Genomic DNA, 27,134 nt, shown 5'->3' with positions numbered 1-27,134 from the left:
TGTGAACTATACCGTAATTAAAGTTAAAAACTTAAAAATATATTTTTTAATTATAATAATATTTTTATGAGCATTTTAAATGATTATGACCACTTTCCAGTATTTGGTAGTGAGTGAGTCCATCCCTTTATGAATTAAGTAGAAACCAGATAACAGTCCTGTATTGTGAGTAGAAAATGGAAAAGATAGGTACCCACTGTATGATCTGTTCACTTGGGAAGTCATCATCCTTAGAGATGATATAAGACTCAGGTATAACACACCATTAAGAAAAACGAAGCTAAGCAAACATCAATAGATGCCATAAGGTCTGAGATACTGAGAGTGGAATTCTCCACAGGTGGGCAAAATTCTAGATGATTCAAAGGATAGAAAAAGCCAAATTTATCTAAAACAAATACCACAATTTGGTGGTGGCCTATAAAACTCAGTATCTTAAATTTGTGTCAGAGAGGATACTGTGGTGATGTGAACACAGAAATAATTTTGATGCTATCACTACTAGCAACTGCCATGTATGAAACACCCTGTACTGTGTACTTTGACTCATTTCATTTAACACTCAAAACAGCCTGAAGCTGAGTGTTATTACCTCTGTTTTATAAATGAGAAAAAAACCATGGACAAAAAAATAAAGTAGCTTTCCAAGATGGCATAGCCAGGATATGACACAGTTGGCATTTGAACTCAAGTCCATCTGATTCCAAAACTCAGCTTTTAATCACCAACAACTACTGCCTTCTGTTTCTAAAAGGACAAATGAATACCGAAAAGTAGTATTTTGTTAGCTTGCACTAATCCATACATCAGCTTAATATGTACCTTCATGTCCTCAGTATCTGTGTGAAGATTCTATGTTGGGTACTAGAGATATGAAGGTGAATAAAGCACAGTCCTTATTCTCAAGAAACTTACAATCTAACATAAATAGACACAGGCACAATGAAGTGTAACATAGAAACCCAAGAGCTGTGCTTATAATACCACTGATGGATATTAATCGAATTATGGCTACTTTTAACCGGTATAATCAATAAGAAGATTAAGAACTGAGATGAGTACAAAGTGTTATGCCCAACAAGGTAGTTTCTAATTCTGTTATTTGTCATTTGTTTCTGTGCAGAGCTCTATATGATTATGAAATATTTTATGAAATATAGCATATCAAAAATGAAGCTGGAGGGTCAGGCTCCTTGCAAAACTGAAGCAGAAAAGCAAGAATGTATTCAATAATGCAATTATAATTATTACTAACAATGAAATTTCACCATTTTAATTAAATCCATACTCCAGGAAATACAGCATTCTCTATTGTAGAGTTGATTTTGTTCTTACATAAAAATTTAAAAAGAAAATGGCTGTGATTTTCAACATGTCATTAAACTATAGGCTAATGTAGTTATAGATAAGTAATTTTTAAAAAGCAATATACATCAAAGAACATCAAATAACTTAATGCAACAGAAAATGTGCTCATGGATTGACCAGACAAAAGAACTCTGTGAATACCTTAGTAACTAATGATGAATCACATGCATAATAATAAAAATATCTAAAGATGGTTCTATGAACATAAAGAAATTCTCATTAGGGAAAGAACACTGTGAACTAAAATAATTCAGTTAGATTTATTTTATGTATAAGAGAGATTTAGCTTGAAAACATTTGCACAGAGGTGAATTTCAGGAAAGTTTTGAAGTCATGGAGAAATTTTCTGTAGGTTTTATAAAGAACTATTGTCTTTATCAAAGAAGATTAGGCAAAGATTTCATAGCTAGGCACAAAAAAGCACATAAACTATCAAAGAGAAAATTGTTAAAAGAAAAAGTTGATTTCATTAAAATTAAATACTTCTCTCTGAAGAACACTGCTAAGAAAATGAAAAGAAAAGCTACAAACTGGGAGCAAATATTTGTAAAACACATGTCAGATAATGGGCTGATATCCAGAATATATAAAAAGCTCTTACAACTCAGTAATAGAAAGCAAACAACCCAATTAGTAGTGGAAAAGACCTGAACAGGCATTTCATCACAGAAGATACAGTAGTCCCCTCTTATCCATGGGGGTTACATTCTAAGACCCCCAGTGGATGTCTGAAACAGCAAATAGTACCAAACCCTATATATGCTGGTTTTTTTCTGTACATACATACTTACGATAAAGTTTAATTTATAAGTTAGGCACAGTAAGAGATTAACAACAATAACTGATGATAAAATGGAAGAATTAAAACAATACTGTAATAAGTTATGCAAATGTGGTCTCTCAAAATGTCTTATTGTACTGTACTCACCCTTCTTTTTGTGAGGATGTGACATGATAAAATGCCCACGTGAAAAGATGAAGTGAGGTGAAGGACATAGGTATGGTGATGTAGCATTAGGCTACTATTGACCTGACCATTTGTCAGAAAGAGGATCCTCTGCTTCTGGGACCACACTTGGTTTACCACAAGTAACTGGAACCATGGCAAGTGAAACTGTGGATAAGGCCAGACCACTGTATACAGATGGCAAATAAGAATATGGAAAGATAGGAAGAAAAGGGGAGTATGTCAGAGGGGGAGACGAACCATGAGAGATGATGGACTCTGAAAAACAAACTGAGGGTTCTAGAGGGGAGGGGGGTAGGGGGATGGGTTAGCCTGGTGATGGGTATTGAGGAGGGCACGTTCTGCATGGAGCACTGGGTGTTATGAACAAACAATGAATCATGGAACACTGCACCAAAAACTAATGATGTAATGTATGGTGATTAACATAACAATAAAAAATTTAAAAAAAAAAAAAAAAAAAGAAAGGTGCTAGTCTTCCAGCACTAGATTCTACTCTCTTGTAGCATAGAGCTCATGTCTTGTTCATCTTTGTATCTCTACTGCTTAATACTGTGCCTGACATGTAATAGGTTTTAAATAAATGTTGATTTAAGAAAAAAAAAAAAAAAAAAAAAAAAAAAGAATATGGAAAGATGTTCAAATCTTATAATTTATTGGGTACCTACTAGTTACAAATAACATCCTTGTTAGGGAAATGCAAATTAAAACCACAGTGAGATAGTACTGCATACCTGTTAGAATGGCTAAATTAAAAAGACGGTCTACTACATGTTAGTGAGAATATAGAACAACTGGAAATCTCACACACTGCTGATGAGAACTGTAAAATCATCCACCACTTTGGAAAGCATTCTGGCAATTTCTTAAAAAGCTAAATATATATTTACCACATGATCCAACCATTTCACTTCTAGGTAGTCACCTGAGATATATAGAAACATATGTCCAGGGGTGCCTGGGTGGCTAAGTCAGATAAGTGGCTGAGTCTTGATTTCATCTCAGGTCATGATCTTGGGGTCCTGAGATCGAGCCCTGTGTTGGGCTCCAGGCTCAGCCGGGAGTCTGCTTCTCTCCTTCACCCTCTGCCCCTCCCCCTACTCATGCTTTCTCTCTCTCTCTTTCAAATAAATAAGTAAATCTTAAAAAAAATAAAAACTTATGTCCACACAAAGACTTCTTTATGAATATCCATAGCAACTTTATTTGTATTAGCCAAAAACTAAGGGGGAAATGTTCATCACCTTGTGAATGAATAAACAATGTGTGGTATATCCATACAACAGAGTATTATTTAATAATAAAGAGGAACAAATGATTGATACATGCAACAACGAGGAAGCTCAAAAGCTTTATGTTAAGTGAAGGAGACCAGATTTAAAAGCCACATGCTGTAGGTGCCATTTATATGGCATAATGAAAAGGCAATGAGAGACACATGTCAGTAGTTACCAAGTCTGATGGGGGTGGGGAGGAGGGGGAAGACTGACTACAGGGAGGCATGAAGGAAGTTTCCAGAGTGATGGAAACATTGTATACTTCGATTGTGGTGGTGGTTACACAACTGTGTGTATCTGATAAAATCCATAGAACTGTACATCCAAAAAACAAATTTTACTGTTTGTAAATTACACCTCAATCAACCTTTCTATTTAGTAATAGAAAGTATTTTATACAACCTGGATTCCAACTAAAATTGTCACATGTAGGAAATCATAAACTATCATTTATTCAACAGTAAAAACAAAATTGCTACCTGAATTTACTAATAAATATTTTTAATAGATTTTATTTATTTGAGAGAGAGAGCAGGGAAGGACAGAGGGGGAGGGTGGAAGATTCTGAAGTAGATCTGGCACTGAGCTCAGAGCCCAACACAGGGCTTGATCCCATGCCAGGAGATCAGGACCTAAGCCAAAACCAAAAGTCGGACATTTAACCGACCGAGCCACCCAGGTGCCCCAATATTTTTGTATTTTTAAAAAATAATCAACCATGAGCTACTGATCCTCAAAGGTTCCTCACCTATAAAAGAATGTATATTAAACTGAGTGTAGGTTTTTCCATTACACACTTTGAAGTTAATCATTTTGGCTAATCTTTTGTCATCTTCAAAAAGTCCCAAGTTAGAGGCGCCTGGGTGGCTCAGTCATTAAGCGTCTGTCTTTGGCTCAGTCATGACCCCAGGGTCCTGGGATTGAGCCCCACATTGGGCTCCCTGTTCAGTGGGAAGCCTGCTTCTCCCTCTCCCACTCCCCCAGCTTGTGTTCCTTCTCTCGCTGTGTCTCTCTCCGTCAAATAAATAAATAAAATCTTTAAAAAAAAAAGTCCCAAGTTATATACTTCCCTTTAGGATTATAAAATAATGGATACCTAAACCAAATGGACTCCACTGGTTACATTTCCGCTTTCTCAGTATGAACAAAATATAGTAATTAGTAGGAGCAGGAGCCCCTTTATGTCATTTTAATTTTAAGGATTATTTCAACCTGTGTGCATGCCACGTGACCAGTGGTCTGCAGCACACTGCCTAATGAGCAGTACTGAAAGAGGAATCACACTTTCCTGGGTGAAGCTACTGACTCACTGCTGCAACTGCATGCTCATGAACGCTGACATCCACAAGATGATTCCAGCTCACCGTGTGCAATCTGAAGCTCAGCAACTGCCTCGGACTGAGAAAGATTATGACTTCACCTTGTTGTTCCTGAGCTTTCTGAAATGGGGTATCTGACTTGGCACGTGAAAAATATACTTCCCTCTCAGTTTATTTCCATCTATTTGTATGGAATATTTCCCATAAAGGACTTAGGAAGAGGTAGGCAAGAAGCTGCTTCAGGCACTGGCAGAATGGCCTTGTCATTTAATCTTTTAGAGCTCAAAGAGGGACTCCTATCAAGGCAAGAACAACAGCTGCCCTCCAGAACAGCTGATGTTTAGCATGGTACTAGGGTGACACATCCATATATCTTAATAAAGCACCGTGCATTAATCTATTAGTAGCAACTCAAGGAAATACTCCAGTGGCCAAAGCAGAGTGGGCATGTGGTCAAGACTAACAAGATAGACAGGAGAAAAGCCTTACAAAGAAACTTAGCGGTGTTTTCTCTAATTCTCTATTTTCAAAATTGGGAAGAATCCTTCACAGTAAAGGAATTGCTATTGGAAGAATCAGCTGGGTGTGGTGGGGATTGAATAGGGAGCCGCTCAAGCAAACCAGACGTATATTGAGGTTATTTGTCCCCGTTGATATCCAGGGGATCGGTAGAAACAGCAACTGCCAGTTCCTGGAATGTCAGCAACAGAAAAAACAATGGAAATGCAGTTACAAGAAATGTAACTTAATTTTTAAAATGTAAAAGAATCATGCAAGCCAAATGTGGGGTTGGGACAGGTAGCAGCCGGTTGACCAGTTTCTGTGGGATCTAGAGTCAAACCTGTTTGCATAAAACAGATGAGGTCAAGTGGAAGATAGGCACTACTGTTATAGAGGCAGGAACGCTGAACTTAGAGTCAAAAGATTTGCATTTGAATCTCCCTTCTACTTGCTAGCAGGGTGACCTTTGGCAAGTTACTGAACTTCTTTGGCAAGTTACTGAACTTCTCTAGAATTAAGTGAAATAATGAGTATGAAAGCATATGGCACTACTAGTATAAGACACCAAGTAGAATTTTGCTTGATCTACTGGAGGCCTTAATGCATGCAGTTAAGTTTCACGTGGTGAACATTTATTTTTAATTTCTTGTACACAGTTCATTGCCATAGAACTCATCAATCAAGATGTCGATATCTTTCCTTAGTTGGCCCACTCAAATGGAGTCACTCTTTCAGTTGATCCACCTAAATACCTAATATAGACTGCCTGAACTTGTGTGTACTTGCTGGTAAATTACTTTGTAAGCGTTTTTATGTCGGTTCACATTCATCTTCAAAAAGTCCCAAGTTAGGGGACCTGACTACTCAGATACTGAGTACTGTGTCCTGACTACTCAATTAGGATTATTGATGTATTAAGCCATAAGGCATTTTTTTTAAAGATTTTATTTATGGGAAAGAATGAAGGGGGGAAATCGGAGGGGGAGACGAACCATGAGAGATGATGGACTCTGAAAAACAAACTGAGGGTTCTAGAGGGGAGGGGGTGGGGGGATGGGTTAGCCTGGTGATGGTATTAAAGAGGGCACATTCTGCATGGAGCACTGGGTGTTATGCACAAACAATGAATCATGGAACACTACATCAAAAACTAATGATGTGATGTATGGTGATTAACATAACAATAAAAAATTTACAGGTAAAAAATAAATTAAAAAATAAAGATTTTATTTATTTATTTGACAGAGAGAGAGATAATGAGAGCAGAGACACAAGCAGGGGGAGTGGGAGAGGAAGAAGCAGGCTTCCCGCTGAGCAGGGAGCCCCATGCAGGGCTCGATCCCAGGACCCCGGGATCATGACCCAAGCCAAAGGCAGACGCTTAAGGACTGAGGCACCCAGGTGCCCCGAGCTGGAAGGCATTTTAAAGAAGAGTTTAGGCCAAACTCATCATTGTACAGGTGGGAATATCAAGGTTCAGGGAAGCCCACTAACTTGTCTTGAGTCATATATTGATTGGTGAATAAGTATTAAGACCAAGTTCTCTTCATCCCCTGGCCAATGCTTCTTTCTCCCTTACTCTCAAACTATTCTAAAAATAAGTATCTGAGGAGAAGAACCAGTTTTGCTGCTATTATTGCTCATCCCTAAAATTCAGTACCCATTCACACAACCTAGTTGACCAGGGACATTTGAAACTTTCAATGTTTATAAATAGTTACATTCAGAAACACCAGAAGTATTCTTCTGATGATCAGTTCGTTCTATAAACCCCATTAATTCTTCATCAGGTTAATAATACTATTCTAGATTATAGATCTCTTTATGCTCTCCAAAACACTTTTGTATCTATTGTCAAATTTGATCAGTTTGGAAAACCTGAGGAGTCAGAGTAGATAGTATTACCCCCATTTTACAGTTGAAGAAACAGAGGGTCAGAGAGGTTAATTTTCTTAGCTATACATAGTGGCTCATCGGTGGAGCTGGCACTCCAACCAACTCAGGTTTTCTGGTTTAATCATCTAATATACTCCAACTGCACTATGCTACATCATATTGATAGTTACACTCTCAACAAAATATTAACTTTGAGTAAATGTACTGGATTGGTCAGAATTCTTTAGCATATAAGTGACCAAAACCCATTCAAATGAACTTAAATTTTGTTTTTGTTTTTGTTTTTTAGAGAGAGAGCAAGAGAGAGTATGAGGAGGGAGGAGAGGGAGAAACAGGCTCCCTGTGAGCAGGGAGCCCTATGCGGGGCTAGATCCCAGGACCCTGGGATCATGACCTGATCCAAAGGCAGATGCAGAGTGAGCCACCCAGGCGCCCTGCGTAAGCTTTTTTTTAAAAAGGCAGGGGAGTGGGAGGACTGGTGGGGGATGTGAAATCCATTGGTTTAATATAACCAAACAATGTGCAAGGCAAAGGTGGAACAGCCTTAATGAACACCCCTAATTCTAATATTCATAGCTTTATCACCAAGTGAAAGGGTACCTTTCTCTCCCAGTCCCCTTTGGAAACCCTAAGGAACAATTCTGTTGGAGATCAGGGGCCAGTTTGTATTATATGTTTATTTCTCAAAGTCCTAGACCAATCCAGAGGTTATTTGAAGATTGTTGAGGGGGGAGGTAAGAGATGGAAAACTAGGCAGAAAAATACCAGTACTAAAATACTTGATTTGTAGCATTTGCTTATCTCTGTGGTGTAAATACTCCTATCATGACTGATTTTGAGCTACCTAGATGACAACCAGACACAAAATTCCTGAAAATTTACCAATTGGCTCTTGTGAACCAGTGTAAACTAGCCTCAACATACCCAAGCCATGTAGCACTGGTTAACCGTACTTAGACCTGAACAGGTCAAGAAATTCATAGAAGCCATGAGTTCATGGCAAATGTTCCTTCCCAACACTGGAAAGGAGAAACCATTTAAATTGACAAATATTTATTGACTACCTACTAAATGGCAGGCATTGGGCTTGTCAATGTGAAGATAAAAGATACATTCCCACCCTCAAGGATTTCATCCTCTAGAAGGATGATAGACCAGCTAAAGAGTGAAAGATAATGTGAGACATACTATAATAGGAACTTTAACTCATTCCTTCACAGATATTTATGGTTCATTAGGTACTGAGCATTATGCTTACATTCAAACGAGAAAAGTTAGACAGTTAATACAAAAGTTCTAATGGGGGGAAAGAGGCCCAGGGTAGAAGGAGCATAAAAGGAGAGAAGATAGTAAGAGTTGAAGTCAGAGAAGTAAGCTGGAACCTCCGTGTATGAAACAGTGGTTTTCAAAGTGTGGTCCACAAACCAGCAGCATCAAATTAGCATCACTTAAGAACTTAGAAATTCAAATTCTCCACCTGTATTCCAGGTCTGCTGAATCAGGAACTCTGGGTGAAGCCCAACATTCTGGGGTTTAATAGATCCTCCAGGTGATTGTGATATATACATGTGATACATGCATAGAATTTTATAGATCAGGATAAGTCATTTAGATCTTAGTCTAAAATATGGGGTCAAGATCATTAATGATTTTAAGCAATGGGAAGAGAAGTGCGACATCATCAAATCTGTGTTTTTAAAAAAATCACTCTCTGGCTTTGCAGAGAGTAGAACATAAAGATGCAAGAGTTCAAGCAGGGCAATGAGTCAGGAGACTTTTTTAAGACTATAAATTAGAGTAATCTTAGAAATCTGACTGTACAGAATGGCTAAAATTAACAGTCAGGAAACGACAGATGTTGGCGGGGATGTGGACAAAGGGGAACCCTCCTACACTGTTGGTGGGAATGCAAGCTGGTGCAACCACTCTGGAAAACAGTATGGAGGTTCCTCAAACAGTTGAAAATAGAGCTACCATACAACCCAGCAATTGCACTACTGGGTATTTACCCCAAAGATACAAATGTAGGGATCCGAAGGGGTACGTGCACCCCAATGTTTATAGCAGCAATGTCCACAATAGCCAAACTGTGGAAAGAGCCAAGATGTCCATCGACGGATGAATGGCTAAAGAAGATGTGGTATATATACACAAAGGAATATTATGCAGCCATCAAAAGGAATGAGATCTTGCCATTTGCAATGACGTGGATGGAACTGGAGGGTGTTATGCTGAGTGACATAAGTCAATCAGAGAAAGACATGTATCATATGACCTAACTGATATGAGGAATTCTTAATCTCAGGAAACAAACTGAGGGTTGCTGGAGTGGTGGGGGGTGGGAGGGATGGGGTGGCTGGGTGATAGACATTGGGGAGGGTATGTGCTATGGTGAGTGCTGTGAATTGTACAAGACTGATCAATCACAGATCTGTACTTCTGAAACAAATAATGCAATATATGTTAAGGAAAAAAAAAGAAGATAGCAAGAGGGGAAGAATGAAGGGGAGTAAGTCGGAGGGGGAGATGAACCATTAGAGACGATGGACTCTGAAAAACAAACTGAGGGTTCTAGAGGGGAGGGGGGTGGGGATGGGTTAGCCTGGTGATGGGTATTAAAGAGGGCACATTCTGCGTGGAGCACTGGGTGTTATGCACAAACAATGAATCATGGAACACTACATCAAAAACTAATGATGTAATGTATGGTGATTAACATAATAAAAAAATTATTAAAAAAAAGAAAAGAAATCTGACTGTAAGGATGGAGATGGAGAAAAGTTGATAGACTTAGGGTGTTTTGGGTATCCACAGGACTTACTGATGTGGCAGGTGGAAGAAAGTAAGAAATCAAGGATAATGCCCACATTTGGGTCCCAAGCAGTGGAGTAGATTTTGATGCCAATGGCTGAGGTGAAGAAGACTGGAGGAGGAGTATATTTGGAGGTGGAAATCAAGACTGCCCTTTTTATGGTGTTATGTTTGAAATGGCTAATAGACATCTATATGGCCGTGTCAATTAGGCAGTTTGATAGAAATGTCTGGAGTTTCAAGAAAAGATGCCAAAGATTTGTGCTTGGAGTCATCGGTACATTAATTGTATGTAAACCCATGGGAATGGATGACATCACCTGGAGAGAGTCCACAGATAGATTAGAAAAGAAGGTTCAGAACAGAACCCTGGGGCATCTAACATTTACAGATCTCAGAGAGAAGCATGGTCACAAAAAAATAATAATCTGTGAGATAGGAAGAAACTAAGAAACTATATTTATGGTGTCGTGGAATCAAGTGAACAGAATGTTTAAGAACAAAAAGAGAGCGAGAGAACATCAGCTGTTTTGAATGCTGCCAAGAGATCAATAAAACAAGACAAAGAAATGATCAATGGATCGTCTTAGATCATTGGTAACCTTGATGAGAGAAGTTTCCCTGAAATGATAGGAAAGAAACCTCTTAAAATGGATTGAGGAGAGAATGTGAGGTAAAGAAATGGAGGAAGTGAATATAACAACTCTTCATGTGAAGAGGGATAAAAAAATGGGGAGGAACTTGGAGGCCATTTGGAATTGAGGCAGGTTTGCACAACTCAGTTCATGTCAGACAGACACTGCCTGCCTCAGACAGCTTCACCATACAGCAGGCAAGTCAGGCAAGAAGAAAATAATACCCCAAATCTAATCAATTACAATTATGATAAATGCATAAAACAGAATAACATTTACCGAACACCTATGATGCATAGGGTACTGTGGGGTATGCAGAGATTAATCAAAATGGGAAAATGAATGCAGTTAGGTAATTAAAGTAAAAGCCAGAATGTGACAACTCGACAGTAGAGGTACAAAGTGCTTTGGGATCAAAGAGAAAAAAGAGATTGATTTTTGTCTGAACTGTTGCTGATCTTCAAGAAAAAGAGAGGATTGGGACTGTTTTCATGAAGGATAGAGAATTGACTTGCAGAGGGGCTAGTTTGCTAGACACTAATTAAGAGAATGGTCAGTGGAGCAGTAAAAGTGGAAATATATCAGCTCCAATTACATTCTAGAGAGTAATAACTAGTATTATATAATGTCTGACTTTTAAAATATATTTATATTTTTGTTCTCTGTATTTATGGAAAATAGAAGGGTTGGTTACCTGCAAGGTGAGAGAGAAGAATAGGGAAGAAATGGAAATCTAAAAGGAAAGAAATAGATTTATTGAGCATCTATTAACCTATTCTATGCCAACATTTGTTGTGGTGCTTTCTCATCTATCCAACAACTCATCGAATCTTTGGCCAACCTTGCTTGGCCCCCTTTATTTCAGTACTAATTGGGAAACATTTATTCCTTGTATGATCATTTTAGAGAAAATTACATCCAGTTTCTTCTGAAGATGTCTCCTAATGAGCGTATGTCCTCCCCCAAATAAGCAAATAATAAAAGAATATGATTCTTCCTTAGTTATTAACTGGGCAGCTATTAGTTGCAAGAATCTCAAACGGGGTGGGATGGGGCAATATTTTTTTCATTATGAAGGATTTCTAAACACTGAGAGACTGCAAGAGGTAATTGTGTACAGTGGTCTCCAAATCCAGTGTACAGCTGAATCCTGGGGGAAGCTTTTTAAAAATGTAGATCACCAGACCTCCCCCACCACCACCATGGAGACTCTGATTCTGTTGATCTGATGTGCAGGTAAGAAGCTGCAGGGTGTGAAGGATCCCCAGGTTGATGTGCAGCTGGTTGTGGAAAGCACAACTCTAATACATGCAGTTCTCTCACAATTTATGTTTTCATGACAAGATTTGGCTATAATAGGACTGAAAAATTAGGGCACATTGTTTGCATTGCAAGGACAAGTCTCAGTATAAAAGGATGTCCAGGAACTCACAATGCCAACAGGGACCAAAAAAAAAAAAAAAAAAATCTGTCATCCACATGATATGGCAAAAATGCTTTTGCTGACCTATTGCAGCTACTGTATTTGAAAGATCCTGAGCTTTGTTTTGCAATAACACTGAATATAACAAGTCATGAAGTAAAGAGTATGAGATGCTCCGCTAATGAGGATGCTGGTGGTTAAAAGGAAAGAAACCATTTCATTTTATAAAATTAAACACTGGATCTGCTCAGTGATATTTGAGGTTTATAATTACATACGTTGCCTATAGAAACACCCTCATTATTGAACATTTTCAGGAAAAATAATGCATTCCATTTGAATAGTTGTTTTGGTAATGCTTTAAAAATAGCACCATGTTTCTTTAAGTAATGCAACTGATATTTAATAGCAGAATAGATGATGGTCTCTGTGAATAGGTATCATAATAAATATGCAAATATGCAAGTGTGTGCTAGAAGTAAGCATAAGGGGCCTCTAATTCTGCTCAGGGGGTCTTAAAAGATTGGTAAGAATTATGTCCAAAAGGTAGGGGGTATATTAAGAAACTACTTATTGCATTTGTTTATCTTTACCTTTTAGGTGTTAAAGAGATTTTCCATTATCTTTGTTTATTCTACAATCTCACCGCTCTACTAATTAGAAAGTTCTTCTTGAATGCTCTAAATCCCTGTCTATGTAATTGCAATTCATTCCCAAGAGGATGCTTTTGTTGACAGAAATCCTGCTTACAGACATAGCACTTGGATGGTTTGATTTCCCTATAGAGACAGGTATTGACAGGCAACTCAAGGCTCTTCTTTATCCCTCACATGAGGCAGGGTTGGGGGAAGACAGGGCAGCCTTCAAGGGGCTGGAGCGCTGATCCAGAAGACATGCTTCGACTACAGGCTGTGCTTGCAGGGGTGGAATTTTTACAAGTGTTAAAATGTCTTCGAGTTAGCAGGGTCTCTCTCCCCTTTCTGTAGATTTCCCTCAGGTACCAGGCATGGTCAGGGCTGCTTGCAAATGGGAAGAGACCCACCAGCAATGTCACTTCTCGTGTCCCCCTCTCCTAGGGCTGGGCCAGGAAAGCCAGGGCAGAAACATCTTCACTTTGGGGCACGGGGGCTGTTTTGTACTCTATCTCCCACAGTATGGCTTCTCCTCCCAACAGTGGGACAAAGTTCCAGAACTGCAAGTGGACTTCAGGGAAAACAAATAAATTTGGCCATTTCCCCACCTTTGGTTCTCAGCTCTTAACTAAGGCAAAAAGGGAACTCTGTACAGGTTCGCTCTCTCTAGAATTTTGTATTGAGGTTTGAAGACAAATCTTGCTAAACACCAAGTGTTTATTGTCCTTTGCCTCCATTGTGTTTATATCATTCCGAGGGATTTTGTTCAAGTCTTTTCAAGCGACCCAGCCCAATATCATCCCCATTCCTTCTCTTTATAATGCCCCCAGCTCACCTTCCCCCCGCCCCAGTGGAAAACACAAGTCAACACTGGGATCTGTGTTTTCAGCCTCAGTTTCTAAAAATGCTACTCCAGGTAACTAAATAGATTCTGGGTTGTGCTTCCTACTTCCAAGTAGGAAGCTTTTCTGTGAGTCAGTTACTGAAGAGTCCAGGACTTTCTACCCAGCACCTGCCTATTAATTTGCTATGACCAATCTACAACATCTGTCAACTCTTCTCATGAATTAATAGGTCTGTAATTAAAATCCAACAGAGAGCTCAAAAATTAATTAGGACAGGAAACAGCCATGTGAGCAGCATGGAACATAACTTTCTATAAAGAAAAGACAAGCCTCATGTAAAACAAGGGTATGCCTCAGGCCTCTGTCTATCCCCATATCAGCTGGTCCCTGAACTGCCTTTTCTGATCTGTAACCTAGTTGTGAAGGTGACTCACAGAGGCTGCATGTAGTGGCCATCAATACATGGCATTGACTGTGACTTGGTACTTAAAACACAATCCAGGGGAGTGTATTTCTCCTTTACAGAAAAAAATGGAAATTCAGAAGGATCAAATATCTCATTGTTCACACTTGGGTTTTCTTCTTCAGATCTCCATGCTCTGTGCGTGGAGAATTCTCTTAAGGTTTCTGAAGCCTGAGCTCATGGGCATAACTCTGTGGAAGCAGGACGGTGCAGTGGTTACATACACTGGAATCAAATGCATCTGCTGCTTACTACAGGACTTTGGACAAGTTATCAGTATTCTGTGCCTTGATGTCTAATACATGGTAATTTTGTAAATCTTAGGTATATTATTAATGTAGTTTGATGCATGATGTCTATTTTCACCTGCTCTCAAGAGGGGATAGCTAAGGGATTCATCATAATAATTTCAGTGTATTGTCAGATCTGTAAGAAACAGTTTCCAAAAGCAGAATGCCATGTTTAATGCAATGTTTGGCAACTGGCTAAGCTTTTTTTTTTTTTTTTTCTTAAGAATAAGAATGAATCAGTGAAATAAAATATCCTTCAGCCTAGCTGTTGGGAAAAAAAGACAGGTTAACAAATCCAAGCCCCCTTCAAAAATAAAGTACCTTTCTACCCCAAGTAGCTGCAAAAAAATTGTACTTTCCCATTTTGTGGAAGAAAAGGACAAAAATTTCTTCCCAAATCTGCTACTTTAAGATTGGCAGCCAGAGAACGAGACCATAAAACACTGTCAGAGATGACAAGGGTTGAATTAAATTCCAGGGACTGTTTAAGAGCGATGTGAAGGACTCATCTCCGGCCAGGGATAACTGGACCTAAAAGAGTATTGATTAATAATGTAACCTTCCTTTAAACCTGTTCCCAGGCAGCCCAAAATCCTTCGCTGCATTCAGGTGAGAAATATGAAAGGTTTCCCCAAGAACTTCAAAAGAAGCAACAACTGGAATAAACTAGACTTGTCATGGAACAATTTCCACCATATGGAGCCCTAACGCCTCACTGAGCAGCACAGAACGGCCTGAAGGGGAGATACATTCATGCTTGTTTCTCGTCAAATGCCCTCAGAGAATATGTCTGTGCTTTTTCAAGGGAAGTTTTACTTAGTCTTACTCCATTCAAAGACTAGAGAAAAAGTATAAAACAAATGATTAAGAGAAATCTCCTAACATAGCCAGCCATATTGGTGATGAATATTTGATATACAACTCTTGTTCCCAACTTACAGGCAGAGGACAGTGTTAGCTAGGCTCTTTGGAGTTCTCAGAAACAGAGATTCATTGAGGTTACCTCTAGCAACAAGAAATCAGCTGTGAGGCTGCGTGTGGAACGAAGAATAGAAGTTCCCTGGAAACTCAGGCACGGCCAGACTGAAGCTGGAATATGGATTCAAAACTGTAAGATTTTTTTTTTCAAGACACACAATTCTCAAGACCCATTGTCTTGTCAGGAAATTAGCATCAAAAATTTGACAACACCCACCAGTGGTAATCTTCTCAGATTCTCTACTATTGGCATCATTAACCAGCTACTCCACCCTCTACTTGGGTATCATTTTTCTATCTTTGACTTTAGTTTACTGATACTTTCTGACTACTGTTGGCTCCTGCTGTGGCTGATCCTAGTAACAATTTCCGTTTCTATCTATCTATCATCTATCTATCCATCCACCCATCCATCCATCTATCAAGAAACACTAATTTATTAAAAAATCTCATGCCAGGTTTCTTCCAAGGCTGCTCATCACCTTGAGACCGGCTAATAGATTTGCTACGCTTTCTTCAGGTGTCCTCTCTCTAGCGAAAATGGTAGCATCAGGTGATTTGGAACAGAGATCTGCAAAGTACGGCCCACAGGCCAAATCTGGCCCGCCACCTGTTTTTTGTACTCTGGCTCGTTAAGTATTGTCTATAGCTGCCCTCACACTACAGGGGCAGGCAGAGTTAAGTAGTTCCCCCACAAAGCCTAGAATATTTACTCTCTGGCTTTTTACAGAAAGTGTCTCCTGAGCTCTCATTTAGAACATGGCCAAGTGTTCAAGGCAAGGAAGTGCTCTGAAAGGTGCTGTACATGGGTTTCCTCAGGAAGGGCTCAAGAGTACAGCAGGTATTTTGAGGCTTAAGGCCTCAGGGAGGCTCAGAGTTAAGTCCTTGGGGACAGATTGCACACTATGGACTGAATAAATGGACGTACATTTAAATGTATATAGATGATTTTGTGAATAATATATAAATTCACTTAAAAGTGATATTTATCCTATATTATCTCTTTAATAACTCTTTTTTCCCCCTCCGTGAATTGGAACATACCTCCAAGCATGTTGGGGAGCCCTGATACAGAAATATCAAAACAGGACACGATCTGAAAAGCGTTTCTATTTAGCTCTGGGATGAAATTAATGTTGTTGTTTTCCTATGCTTTTTAAGGAGCACGTTTGAGTATTCACCTTATAACCTGGGGCTGAGACTAATATGAAATACTATGATTTCTACCACTTCCATCCCAGGCATTCCAAAGCTCATCCTGATATTTTTTTGAGAAGCCAATGAGGAAAAACTGTAATCACTACATTCCAGGACTTGATGAAAACTGAATTTTCCTTCCTTCTGCACAAAGAAATAAGTTATGAGTTCTTCCTTGCTTGTGAGCACTTGGAGCACAAAGATTGGATTTTACCTCCTTCACATACCACTGATTCCTTATGTGTTTGTAGAATGAAGAAGTGGGGGTGCCTGGGTGGCTCAGTCGGTTAAGCGTCTGCCTTTGGCTCAGGTCATGATCCCAGGGTCCTACAATAGAGTCCTGCATCTGGCTCCTTGATCAGCAGGGAGTCTGCTTCTCCCTCTCCCTCTGCCTGCCACTCCTCCTGCTTGTGCTCTCTCTCTCTGTCAAATAAATAAATAAAATCTTTTTTTTAAGATTTTATTTATTTGAGAGAGAAAGAATGAGAGATAGAGAGCACGAGAGGGAAGAGGGTCAGAGGGAGAAGCAGACTCCCCACTGAGCAGGGAGCCCGATGTGGGACTCGATCCCAGGACTCCAGGATCATGACCTGAGCCAAAGGCAGTCACCCAACCAACTGAGCCACCCAGGCACCCTATAAATAAATAAAATCTTTAAAAAAAGAAGAAGAATGAACAAGTGAATATTGCCATATGTTCTCATAACTCAGCAAAGCTGACATAGAAGGACCTTTAACTGTAAAGGACATTGGGCATGCCTTCATAACTGCTTTCGCCCCTATAGAGATGGAAAATCTCTTAAAGCAAAATTCTCCCTATAAGGGAGTTAGGGACAGAGTTTGTGAGATCCAGACTTACTAGAGCTCCCTTCCCTTCCTGGTCATTGCATTATTTGTGCTCAAGCCTACACTAATAGACCGGGCTCTGACCCTACACTATGCAGAGGCTGAATCCACATGGGTACCTAAAATCCTCCATGAAAAGTTAGTTCCCAGTCTGTGCTCCAGTGGTACTGTGTCCACATACTTAGTCACCACTTAGACTGAATTGCAATTATCATTTACTAGACAGTTTCTCTCACTAGCTGAGGAGTTCATGCTTTGCCTCTGTGTGTTAAATTCAATCATGTGTGCTAAGTGAAGGAATGAATGAATCGATGTAATAAGGATATAAAATATAAGGCTTGATTCTCTCATGTCTTCCTAATCAGCTATTCTAATTGATCATGACGCACTTCCATTGCTAAACCCATCTTCAACTTCACATCTTTTTTTTTTTAAGATTTTATTTATTAGAGAGAGAGCATGAGCAAGGGGAGGGGCAGAGGGAGAGGGAAAGAATCTCAAGCAAACTCCCCGCTAAGTGGTGAGCCTGACACAGGCCTCCAGTCCATGACCGTGAGATCATGACCTGAGCCAAAATCAAGAGTCAGACGCCATTTAACTGACTGAGCCACGCAGGTGCCCCAACTTCACACCTCTCTTAATGGTGTAGCCTCTCCAGGCAGGCTTTAATGATATTTCGAAGTTTGCACAACTATAGATATGAATTTGTCATCCAGAAGTTCAAATCCTATACATGGCTTTTATTAATCCATCCCCTCCTGCAGCCACCTGATCCCTGATACATGTCTATTCTCCCACACAACCACCTCCCGTACACCCCCTATCTGCCTGCTAAATAAAGAATACCAGGTTTTACTGTTATGCTGGGTTTTACTGCCGATGTGAGACCCCAGGAAAATAAAACAACAAGCAGAATCATTGTGCTTCCCTGCAGAGCAGCTAGCCTTTAGCAGTGAAACCCCTGAAAAACACAGCTGACTGGGGTTCCTGGAGCCCTCCCTCCCCATTCAGTAAAGCATTCTGCCAGAAAGTGGCTGCCCAGCTAGGCCTTTGGGAGAATTTGATAAGTTAAGCAAGGCTGCCCTCTCGTGGTTTAAAAAAATTACCTGTATAAAATAAAATGCATTCTATTTTCCATACAAAAGAAATTCAGAGCACTTTATTGAAAATATGAATAATACAGCTTTTAAAAAGCAGATAATTTAAAGTACACCGAAGTAAACTTCTAAGATAAAATGAGTGATAAATAAAATTGTAAGTGAAAAGGTACATTCACAGTTTAAAACCTGCTCTTAGATTGAATTATAATCATCATCAAGTATTCATGACTGGTTCCAGAATTTAAAGGCAGTTGGAATAATTCCTTGATACATGGGATTTCTTTCTTTCTTACGTGATTTATTTTAGACTTTGGTTGCCTTACACAGCAGTAACACAATTTCCATTCGTACATTCATTCACTGAGCAATTATCTATAAAGTACTTACTAGGGAATTTCAACAATTCTAAGATACTCTTTTTTCTCTCTCATATTTTTACAACTGTGGTGTGTTATAATTTCTCACCAGGCAGCAGTAGAGATGTGGATATAGTTGTCACTCCCTGGGCATGTGCAATCTGCTTCTTATTGCTGGGGACTCACAAAACCACTGCAACACCTTGATGTTTTGGTCCCAAATCTGTTTAAGGACCATTTGGGGAGGGATTGAGTCTTGCTCCTCGTTTGAAAAACCTTTCTTGATGCTCTCTGGTAAGATTAAGAAAGCACCACCATTGAAACTTGCAAAATAGGTGTCAACAGCTTAAGAGAAAATACTAGGAGAGAATAGGGGGCACTCTTAAAAAATGCTGTGTTACCAGTGTGATGGCCCAAAGGATGACGTGGTGCTGGAAAACGCAGTGACACACTGACATCTCTAAGTCAAAGAGTGAGTTGGGAGAGTCTGATTCTGTATGGGAAGAAAACAATCTGTGTTAAATTTATTTTGCTTACATTTTCCCTTTCGTGCATGAGCAGAAATCCTATGTACCAAAAAAAAAAAAAGTCTAGTTCTAACAAGTTTCAGGGGGTTATTTAAATAAATAAAACATTCTAAGTGATAAGGAAGCAGGAAGTCATCATTTAATTGGGAACGTTTTTTTATCTTTTAGTAGTCGCTAAAACAACAGTGCGTCTTGCAACAGAAGACCTTTTAGCTTCAGCGAACTATGGAAAGTACTGAGCAAAGTAGTGACGGGCGGAACAGACCTTTCTCCGCCCTCACAGAGCCAGATGAGGGAAAGGCAACTATAAACATGCAAATAAAGAAATGAGACCATTTCAAATACTAGTAAGTGCTATGAAGACAGTGAGAGAGGAATAAGATAAAGAGAGACCAACATGGAGAGAAAGGCCTTAGATCAGCACTGCTACAGGAGAAGTCCAGGAAAGCGCACCATCCCATTACAAGAGGTAAGAGAACTGTGTTCAAGACACAGACACGGTCACCTGTGACGGGTGGTATTAGGAGGGAAAGCAAGATGAACTGAGCAGTCTGTCCTTAGTATTCACATTTGAAAGGGACCTTAAAGCTAGACTGAAGTGGGCTGAGGATGAATGGGAGATGTGGATATAGGAGCAAATATTCATCTTTTGGGGTAGGTCTACTCTCAGGGGCAGGTCTTACCCAGAGGCAGAGCAAGGTGACTAGACGGTATGTTTTGCAGTGTAAGGGGGGCAATGGTAAGTCTTACAAACAGGCAACAAGTAAATAATTGCACAAGACAATTGCAGATTCTAATCAGTGTCAGAAAGGGCATAACCACAAGGATATGGTAGAAAGTCGGGAATAGGAACCTACTTTATTTAGGCTTTGGACTTTAGCAATTAGTGAGCACCCGTGATATGCCAAGGCGTGTCATTTAATCTTGAGACCCGCTTTTTGAGAACTGTGGAATTCGTTCCATTGTTCTAGATAAGGAAACAAGTTCTGAAGGAATGATTTGCCGGTCAAAGGCCACAGTTGCTGAATAGTGGCACTAGGATTTGAACCAATTTTGGCATCTAAATGAAATGCCTCTGTTCACCTTGCTGTCCACCTCCTCTTTCAAGGTTCTCCTGTGGAACAAACCTCCCAGTAGGAGCCCTCTGGGCCTGCGCTTCCTAGGTTCCAGCCTGAAATCCCATTTCTGAATCTCAGGGTTGTTCAGAGCCCCATTCCCACAAGACCTTTCTTCAAGTAAATTGTTCAACAAATCACACTTTATTCATAATGTGCTAATAAAAACTAAATGCATGACTGGCATAATGCTAGTAGGTGCCAATAGGACCCTCTTTTCCCAGACAGGTATCACCTACATATTTAAACACGACATTTAGGGAGATATTGCCAAGCCTCACTATTTCAGGCCACCTAGTAGGCTGGATGAAAAAAAAAAAAGATAACTAGTTAATGTTTATTTAGCATTGAGATTATCTCTTCTTTCTGAGATCCAGAACAACAGGACTCTGTTTGTTGATGATGCCAAGCACCATTTTAAGTGCCCACATTCATCATCTCATTATTTTTATCATCTGAAAGCTGGGATTTGAACCAGGCAAGCTGACTTGCAAATCTGAGCTAGATTTTCAAAAGAACACACGGGAATTAAATTACGAACCCCAGATGAGTTAAGTGTGAACTGATGAGATCATGAAATCCACAGAAAGACAGTTGGCTTGGGTTATGAAAATACCGGTTCCCTTAGTTTATTTTCCAAATAAAACTGGTTTTATGCTTCATGGGAATTCAGCCAACAGATGCCCTTTTGTCCCAGATCTCAATGAAGATCCTTAATTGTAAGGATGATGAGGGAAGCTAATGAAAGCACCTGCATGGTTTAAAGTTCAATACTGGAGCAAGGGTAAATGTTTGAAGTCAATCAGCGCACTCCTAGTTGGCACTGCTGGATGAGGAGCACTGGGCTAGATGCTGCAGGTCCTCCTTGAGATCCGTGACATGATCCTTTCTCTGGGGGCAGAGAGATGAAACTGGAAAAGGGTCTAAGCTTTGGAATGAGACAAATCCAAATTCATCGCCTGATTCTGAGTAACTTTAGGCAAGTGAGTAGAACAGGAATGATTCTTAATTTATAAGATTATTATGAGGCTTACTGGAGATACCAAAGCGCTTTGTACAGTGGCCGACCCAGTAAAAAGTAACAAGGGTTAGCTTCCACCACTCTTGTGTGCCTTGTCCACTCTCATCTTGGGTCTCTGAGTTTGGGTGAAAGCCCAAAGACATGGAATAAATAAGTGCTTGGCGTGGGGCTTGGGGAGAGAAGCCCTCTCATGGGAAGCTGATACAGGTGATCCCAAGAGCTGGAAGAGAGGGAAGGCTGAGCTTTGAAGGTAATTTCCAGAACCTGGAGTGGCCAAGATTTAGTATATTAAAAATAACTGTGGAAATAAAGTCAACATATCTTTATATCTCTGGTTTTCAAAAATAATAGGTAAATTATTGTGTAAAAGACAGTGAATTTTAAAGCTAAATAATACATTTGTAGGTACACAGGGTCTTGGCTATGTTTGGGAGAACCCGGGCTTCAGTCCAGTTTCGTCCCTAAACAGTATTAAGACTTATGGCATTTAAGAACTGCCGGGTTGAGCAGTGTCCATAGAGGGGGTGAAAAAGGCAAGGAGACAGAGATATAAAGAACACATGGTGGGAGATCTATTGAAAGGAAATAACTGACAGAAAGGGAAAAGTTGGGGACAACTTCAAGGTATTTTATTTCTGGAATAATGGTACCATTAGCCCATCTGGGGACATTTAAAAGTCTTGATGCCCTTGATGCATCCCAGGCTTGTGAAATCAGAGTCTCTGAGGCTGAGACACAGGCATCAGTACTCATTAAAGCAATCCATGTGACTCCAATACATCAGTAACTGCCTTCCTCCCTTCCTCAGAAATGCTAGGTAGGATAGTGAGATGACAGAGGAAGCAGATGAGTGTAATTCTAGATACATTAAGGTTAGGGTTCTGACAAGGCATCCAGGAGGGACTTAAGGACTGGATCTCAGAAAGAAGAGATAATCTCAAGATTTAGAAGGGCCATTTATGTATTCAATAAACATTCCTTAAGGCCTGGTAAGTGCCTGGATAGCAAGTCCAGTAAACCGGGTCCTGTTCCCTTGAGGGACATATCTCAGAGGCAGGGAACAGATTTTTAAACAAAGAAGACATATAAAGTGTTGTGGGCTGTAAGACACAAATCTCTGTGTAGAATAGGAAAGAAAAAGCTCAATTCCCTTGGGAGTGGTCAGAAAAGACTTCATAGAGAGGGGACCAGGAGAGGTCACCTGAGGAAAAAGAAAGAGGAAAAGGCAGACTGTGGAACTGTGGCGGGCTAGAGAGGAAAATGAAGTCCAGGGCAGATTGTGAGAAATAGCAGTCAGAAAAAGGAGTGTAGGCTAGAGAAGTTCCCTGAATGTGAGGGGTGGGGGGGAAAAGGATGGCTTAATGGGAAGGGCATCAGAGAGTCCTTCACTGGCAAAGTGACTGCGTGAAAATTTGTTTACTTTGGTTTTCCTAATCTGTAAAACAGTAATAATGCTACTGGTTTCATAGAGCTATGATAGGATTAGGTGATGATGCTTGTGCAATGTATTTAGAAAACAGCTAGCATATAGTTCTAGTACAGAAAACATAGCATTCTTGAGGAAGTACAGAAAGAACAACAGGACTCTGTACCACCAAAGTATATGACCGCCCCTCTTCCTGTCTTCTTCGAGAGGTTTCCCTTAGAATCAAACAGATTCTTTAAAAAGGGGGTAGGGGAAGGAATGTCATGCTCATTGAGCAGATTCACCTAGTGGCAATATGCACTTTACAATCAGGCAGCCATTATTCAAACTCTAGCCAAGCTATATATTAGCTTTATTTTTCTTAATTTCAGATTATGTATTTGTAAAAATAAAGTGAATTCTACTTCAGGATTGTGGGGAATACATTCAGATAGATTTCCAGTTCCAGGTACTTCACACATTTTATTTTTATTTTTTTTAGAGATTTTATTTGACTGAGAGAGACACAGTAAGAGAGGGAACACAAGCAGGGGGAGCGGGAGAGGGAGAAGCAGGCTTCCCGCGGAGCAGGGAGCCCGATGCGGGACTCGATCCCAGGACCCTGGGACCATGCATGACCTGAGCTGAAGGCAGATGCTTAACAACTGAGCCAGCCAGGTACCCCACTTCCCGTATTTTAAATAAAGTTTATTTTCTTTACTTCCACTTAGCGTTATGACTTATATACATGTTTAGAAAGTATTCTTTGGAGGGGCACCTGGGTGGCTCTGTTGGTTAAGTGCTGACTCTGGGTTTTCAACTCAGGTCATGATCTCATGGGTCTGGAGATCAAGCCCCACATCCATGGGCTCTGCGCTCAGCAGGGAGTCTGCTTCAAAGATTCTATCCCTCTGCTCCTCCACCCACTCAGTTTCTCAAATGGATAAATAAATCTTTAAAAAAAAAGTGTTCTTTGCAATTGAAATTTTGGTGAGAGTTTTGCTCCTGGTATCCAGAAATTTTACCGTTGTTTCTTCCTGGGATCCTTCCCCTTCTCTGACTTTAACTTGGTTGTGAATTCTACTGTCCTGCTCCCAGACCATGTTAACATTGGCTGAGTTGATTTGCACCCCCTGGGAAGTACAGGGATCTTGAAGAAAGTGGCAGAGCACAGAAAAAGAAGAGTGCAACCACCATAACACCCTTCTATGCACGTGGGGAGAGGAAAACTTCTCCCCAGGCATAGCTGAGATCCTGGTTCCATTTACTAAGCTGTAATATCCTGAATACACTTCTTGGTGCTGTTTCTCCTGTTCTCAGTGCGATTCTGTAAAACAAGAAAATTTAAAAGAAAACAAAACACCTCTCACATAAGTAGCAGAATTATGTTAAAAATCTGCCCAGGGGCACCTCGGTGGCTCAGTCTGTTAAGCATCTGCCTTTGGCTCAGGTCACGATCCCAGGGTCCTGGGATTGAGCCCCACCCACATCTGGCTCCCTGCTCCTAGGAGAGCCTGCTTCTCCCTCTCCCTCTCCCTCTGCCTGCCGCTCTGCCTGCTTGTGCTCTCTCTCTGTCAAATAAATAAATAAAATCTTAAAAAAAAAAAAATCTACCCAGATGGTTGGTTCCTTCCTAGTTCTCAATCCCTTTTGGAAGGCCACTGACATCACCAGCAGCCTACACTAAAGTTGACTTTCTCTTTAAGATTGTTTGATTGTAGGGTTCAGAGACGGTGAAATATTTTCCTAGAATCTATAACATGGAATGGAGATTAGGTGGGTGATGTCACAAGAGATTTTTCAACAGTGTCAGCAGGCTCTAGTTATGCCTAAGGAAGTGGATAAATGGCACCATCTGAAATAGCTACTCACCCTGGATAAGCAGGTAGAGAAGATCAGTTACAGGTAGGACCAAACTCATTATAAGGAATACCATCACAGTAAAGATGTTTCGTTCTAGATTTTAGAATTAGTTCACTTAGGTCAAGAAAAATTCGAAATGACAGAAATAGAAAAAACAAGTTAGTTAACCCCTTGGCACGACTACAGTTGGTTTTGAGGTCTATTTTAAAATGTAAGACTAAGGACGTAAGTTAGAACAAGCCCTCTTTGATCTCTCTAGTCACCATTTCCAGGGCCAAAGAAGGGCTTGTAGAAGTGGCCCAAGTTGACCGCAAAAAGCAAGGTCTGGAGGGACAGGAAGCCCATCTTATGGCTAATTGCCATCACCTGGAGACATCCGACTCTCTAGCAGTCTTTGGCATCACTGGAGATTGTTAACATGGCTAATCAGATGTTAATTGAACGCACAGGAAAAGGAAATAAATTCCGCTTCTGAAAGGCAGCTGGAAAGGGCTTGGACTGCTCAGGCTCAGATTTACATTCCAAACCAGTTCTGAAGCCAAACACACTCGCTGCCGGAGCAGGAGGAAAGCCCCTCTCCTCAGCTTTACTGGAAAACACAACTCCCGGGAGGGAGGGTGAGGAACCCACAGCTTACTAGGCGGCGCCCCGATGTCCCTCAGGAAGTAAAGGCGAGACAAAGGATGCCGTCTCCTGGGGCGTCCCTAGATTCGAAGCCAATCCCTCTTCCCATATATCACCTCCTTTAAAGGACAAGGAACACACCTCCTCAGGATCTCTGGGGTGAGGGTGGGGGTAGGAAGTATTTCTAGTTACTCAATTCATTCAATGGTTAAGTATTTATTTTGTGGGTGCCAGACACTGACCTAAGCGGTTTACATCCTTAATTCTCACGATAATCCTGAGATCTGTGTTATTAACCCCATATTTACTTCTCTACAAAGGGGAGCAAGAGGCGCAGAGAAGAGCAGTAACTTGCCCAGTGAGCGGCGGCATCAAAGCACGGGTCTCTAATCCCCAGGCTGTGGCCCCAGGGCTGCCGGCTCCCCGGGGGCGACAAGCCCACCCGGGTCCCCAAGCCGCGCGCGCCCCGCGGTTCTCCCGCTGGCTCCACGCGGCGGCTGCCGCCCGCCCGCGCCCCCTGCAGCCGGGAGCGCCGCCTCCTCGCCGCTCCCGAGGGGCACGTGGCAGGTGCGTTGGTGCTCCGTGTCCCCGCCCCCGCGCCCCACGCTGGGTGCCCCGCGCCCCGCAGCGGCCGGGCAGGTCGCGCAGCCTCTGCGGAGCCCGGGAAGCGCCCGGGCGAAGAGGAGGAGCCAGGGGCACCGAGCGGGTGGAGTCGGGAGCCCGAGAGCGGTGAAGGCGGATTTCCTGGGCCCGGCTCGGTGGGGCTACTATGGCGTTTGGGAAGAGTCACCGGGATCCCTATGCGACCTCCGTGGGCCACCTCATAGGTAAAGAGCGGGGGAGGGAGACGCCAGGGCAGGCTTTGGGGACCCGGGGCCCCTTCCCGCTTGATTGCATTCTCGGCCTCGTCCAAGTTTGAGTAAATCTCTCCCCTCCCCCTGCAACTTTCACAGAGCACCCGAATCCCTCCCCCCCCCCCGCCCCCGGCCCCTTTGAGGCATTTCTTTATGGCTGACTCCCCTTGGAACCCCTCCTTAAAATCTGCCTCCCTTTTGGTGCTTCCTGGGGCGTGGAACCGAACAGGTGAACCACGCACGGGATTCAGGTGAGGAGTGTTTGGGCCTGTGCAAGGAGAAAGGGTAAACTTCCGAGCCAGGGGAAATAGTTCAAGTGCGCTGCCCACTGGAGGGCCCCGTGTGGCTGTGCCTGTTTTACCGAGGAGGGAGAGACGGGACTTCACTGTGAGACGCAGGTCCCTTGAAACCAGTTCTCTCTGGCGTGGAGCCCTTAACAACCTGAGTTACTTTTTCTGGGTAAACAAAGAGAATGAAAATGCTCAGCACTGAGTGAAGGAAGCAGGGGAGTAGGGGAGCAGTCTGGGGCCACAAGAGGGCTCTGGAGGGACCACGCAGGTATTTGCCTAAGTCCTTCCTTCCGTGGCTGTACTCTGAATAACATAGTGGGAAGCAGAAACCAGGGACCGGACTATTTATACCAGCACCGTCTCCCTTCTTCCTCCTCGCCTCCAGTCCCCTCTTGGGAACCGGGTGTGGCACAGTGCCTGTGGATGCCAAGCAAAGCGTGATGTCAGGAACTTAGTAGGGTGATAAAATCCTGAGAACCTGGTGGTTATAGTAAGACTCCGATTTGGACAGTTTTGCCTGCAGCTCAGTTAA

General features: G+C 41.4%; 1 protein-coding gene and 1 pseudogene across 2 annotated transcripts in view; one reads left to right on the top strand and one right to left on the bottom strand.

Annotated features, from left to right (window-relative positions):
• LOC113939076 overlaps positions 1-24,892 on the bottom strand; it is a 32,603-nt pseudogene extending 7,711 nt beyond the window's left edge.
• A 1,176-nt stretch (positions 24,893-26,068) lies between these two features.
• Positions 26,069-27,134, top strand: part of TOM1L1 (target of myb1 like 1 membrane trafficking protein) — a 74,159-nt gene continuing 73,093 nt past the window's right edge. Inside the window, exon 1 of one of the 2 annotated variants that reach the window (XM_027567589.2) lies at positions 26,069-26,285. In XM_027567589.2, the coding sequence (XP_027423390.1) occupies positions 26,228-26,285 (58 nt within the window). In that variant the 5' untranslated portion in view covers positions 26,069-26,227. The remainder of the gene's footprint in view (positions 26,286-27,134) is intronic. The other variant, XM_027567590.2, reaches the window with a different exon arrangement.

This window comes from Zalophus californianus, chromosome 16 (genome assembly GCF_009762305.2).
Source record: "Zalophus californianus isolate mZalCal1 chromosome 16, mZalCal1.pri.v2, whole genome shotgun sequence".
In the NCBI taxonomy this organism is placed as follows: domain Eukaryota; kingdom Metazoa; phylum Chordata; class Mammalia; order Carnivora; family Otariidae; genus Zalophus; species Zalophus californianus.
This window is presented reverse-complemented; position numbering and strand designations above follow the sequence as displayed.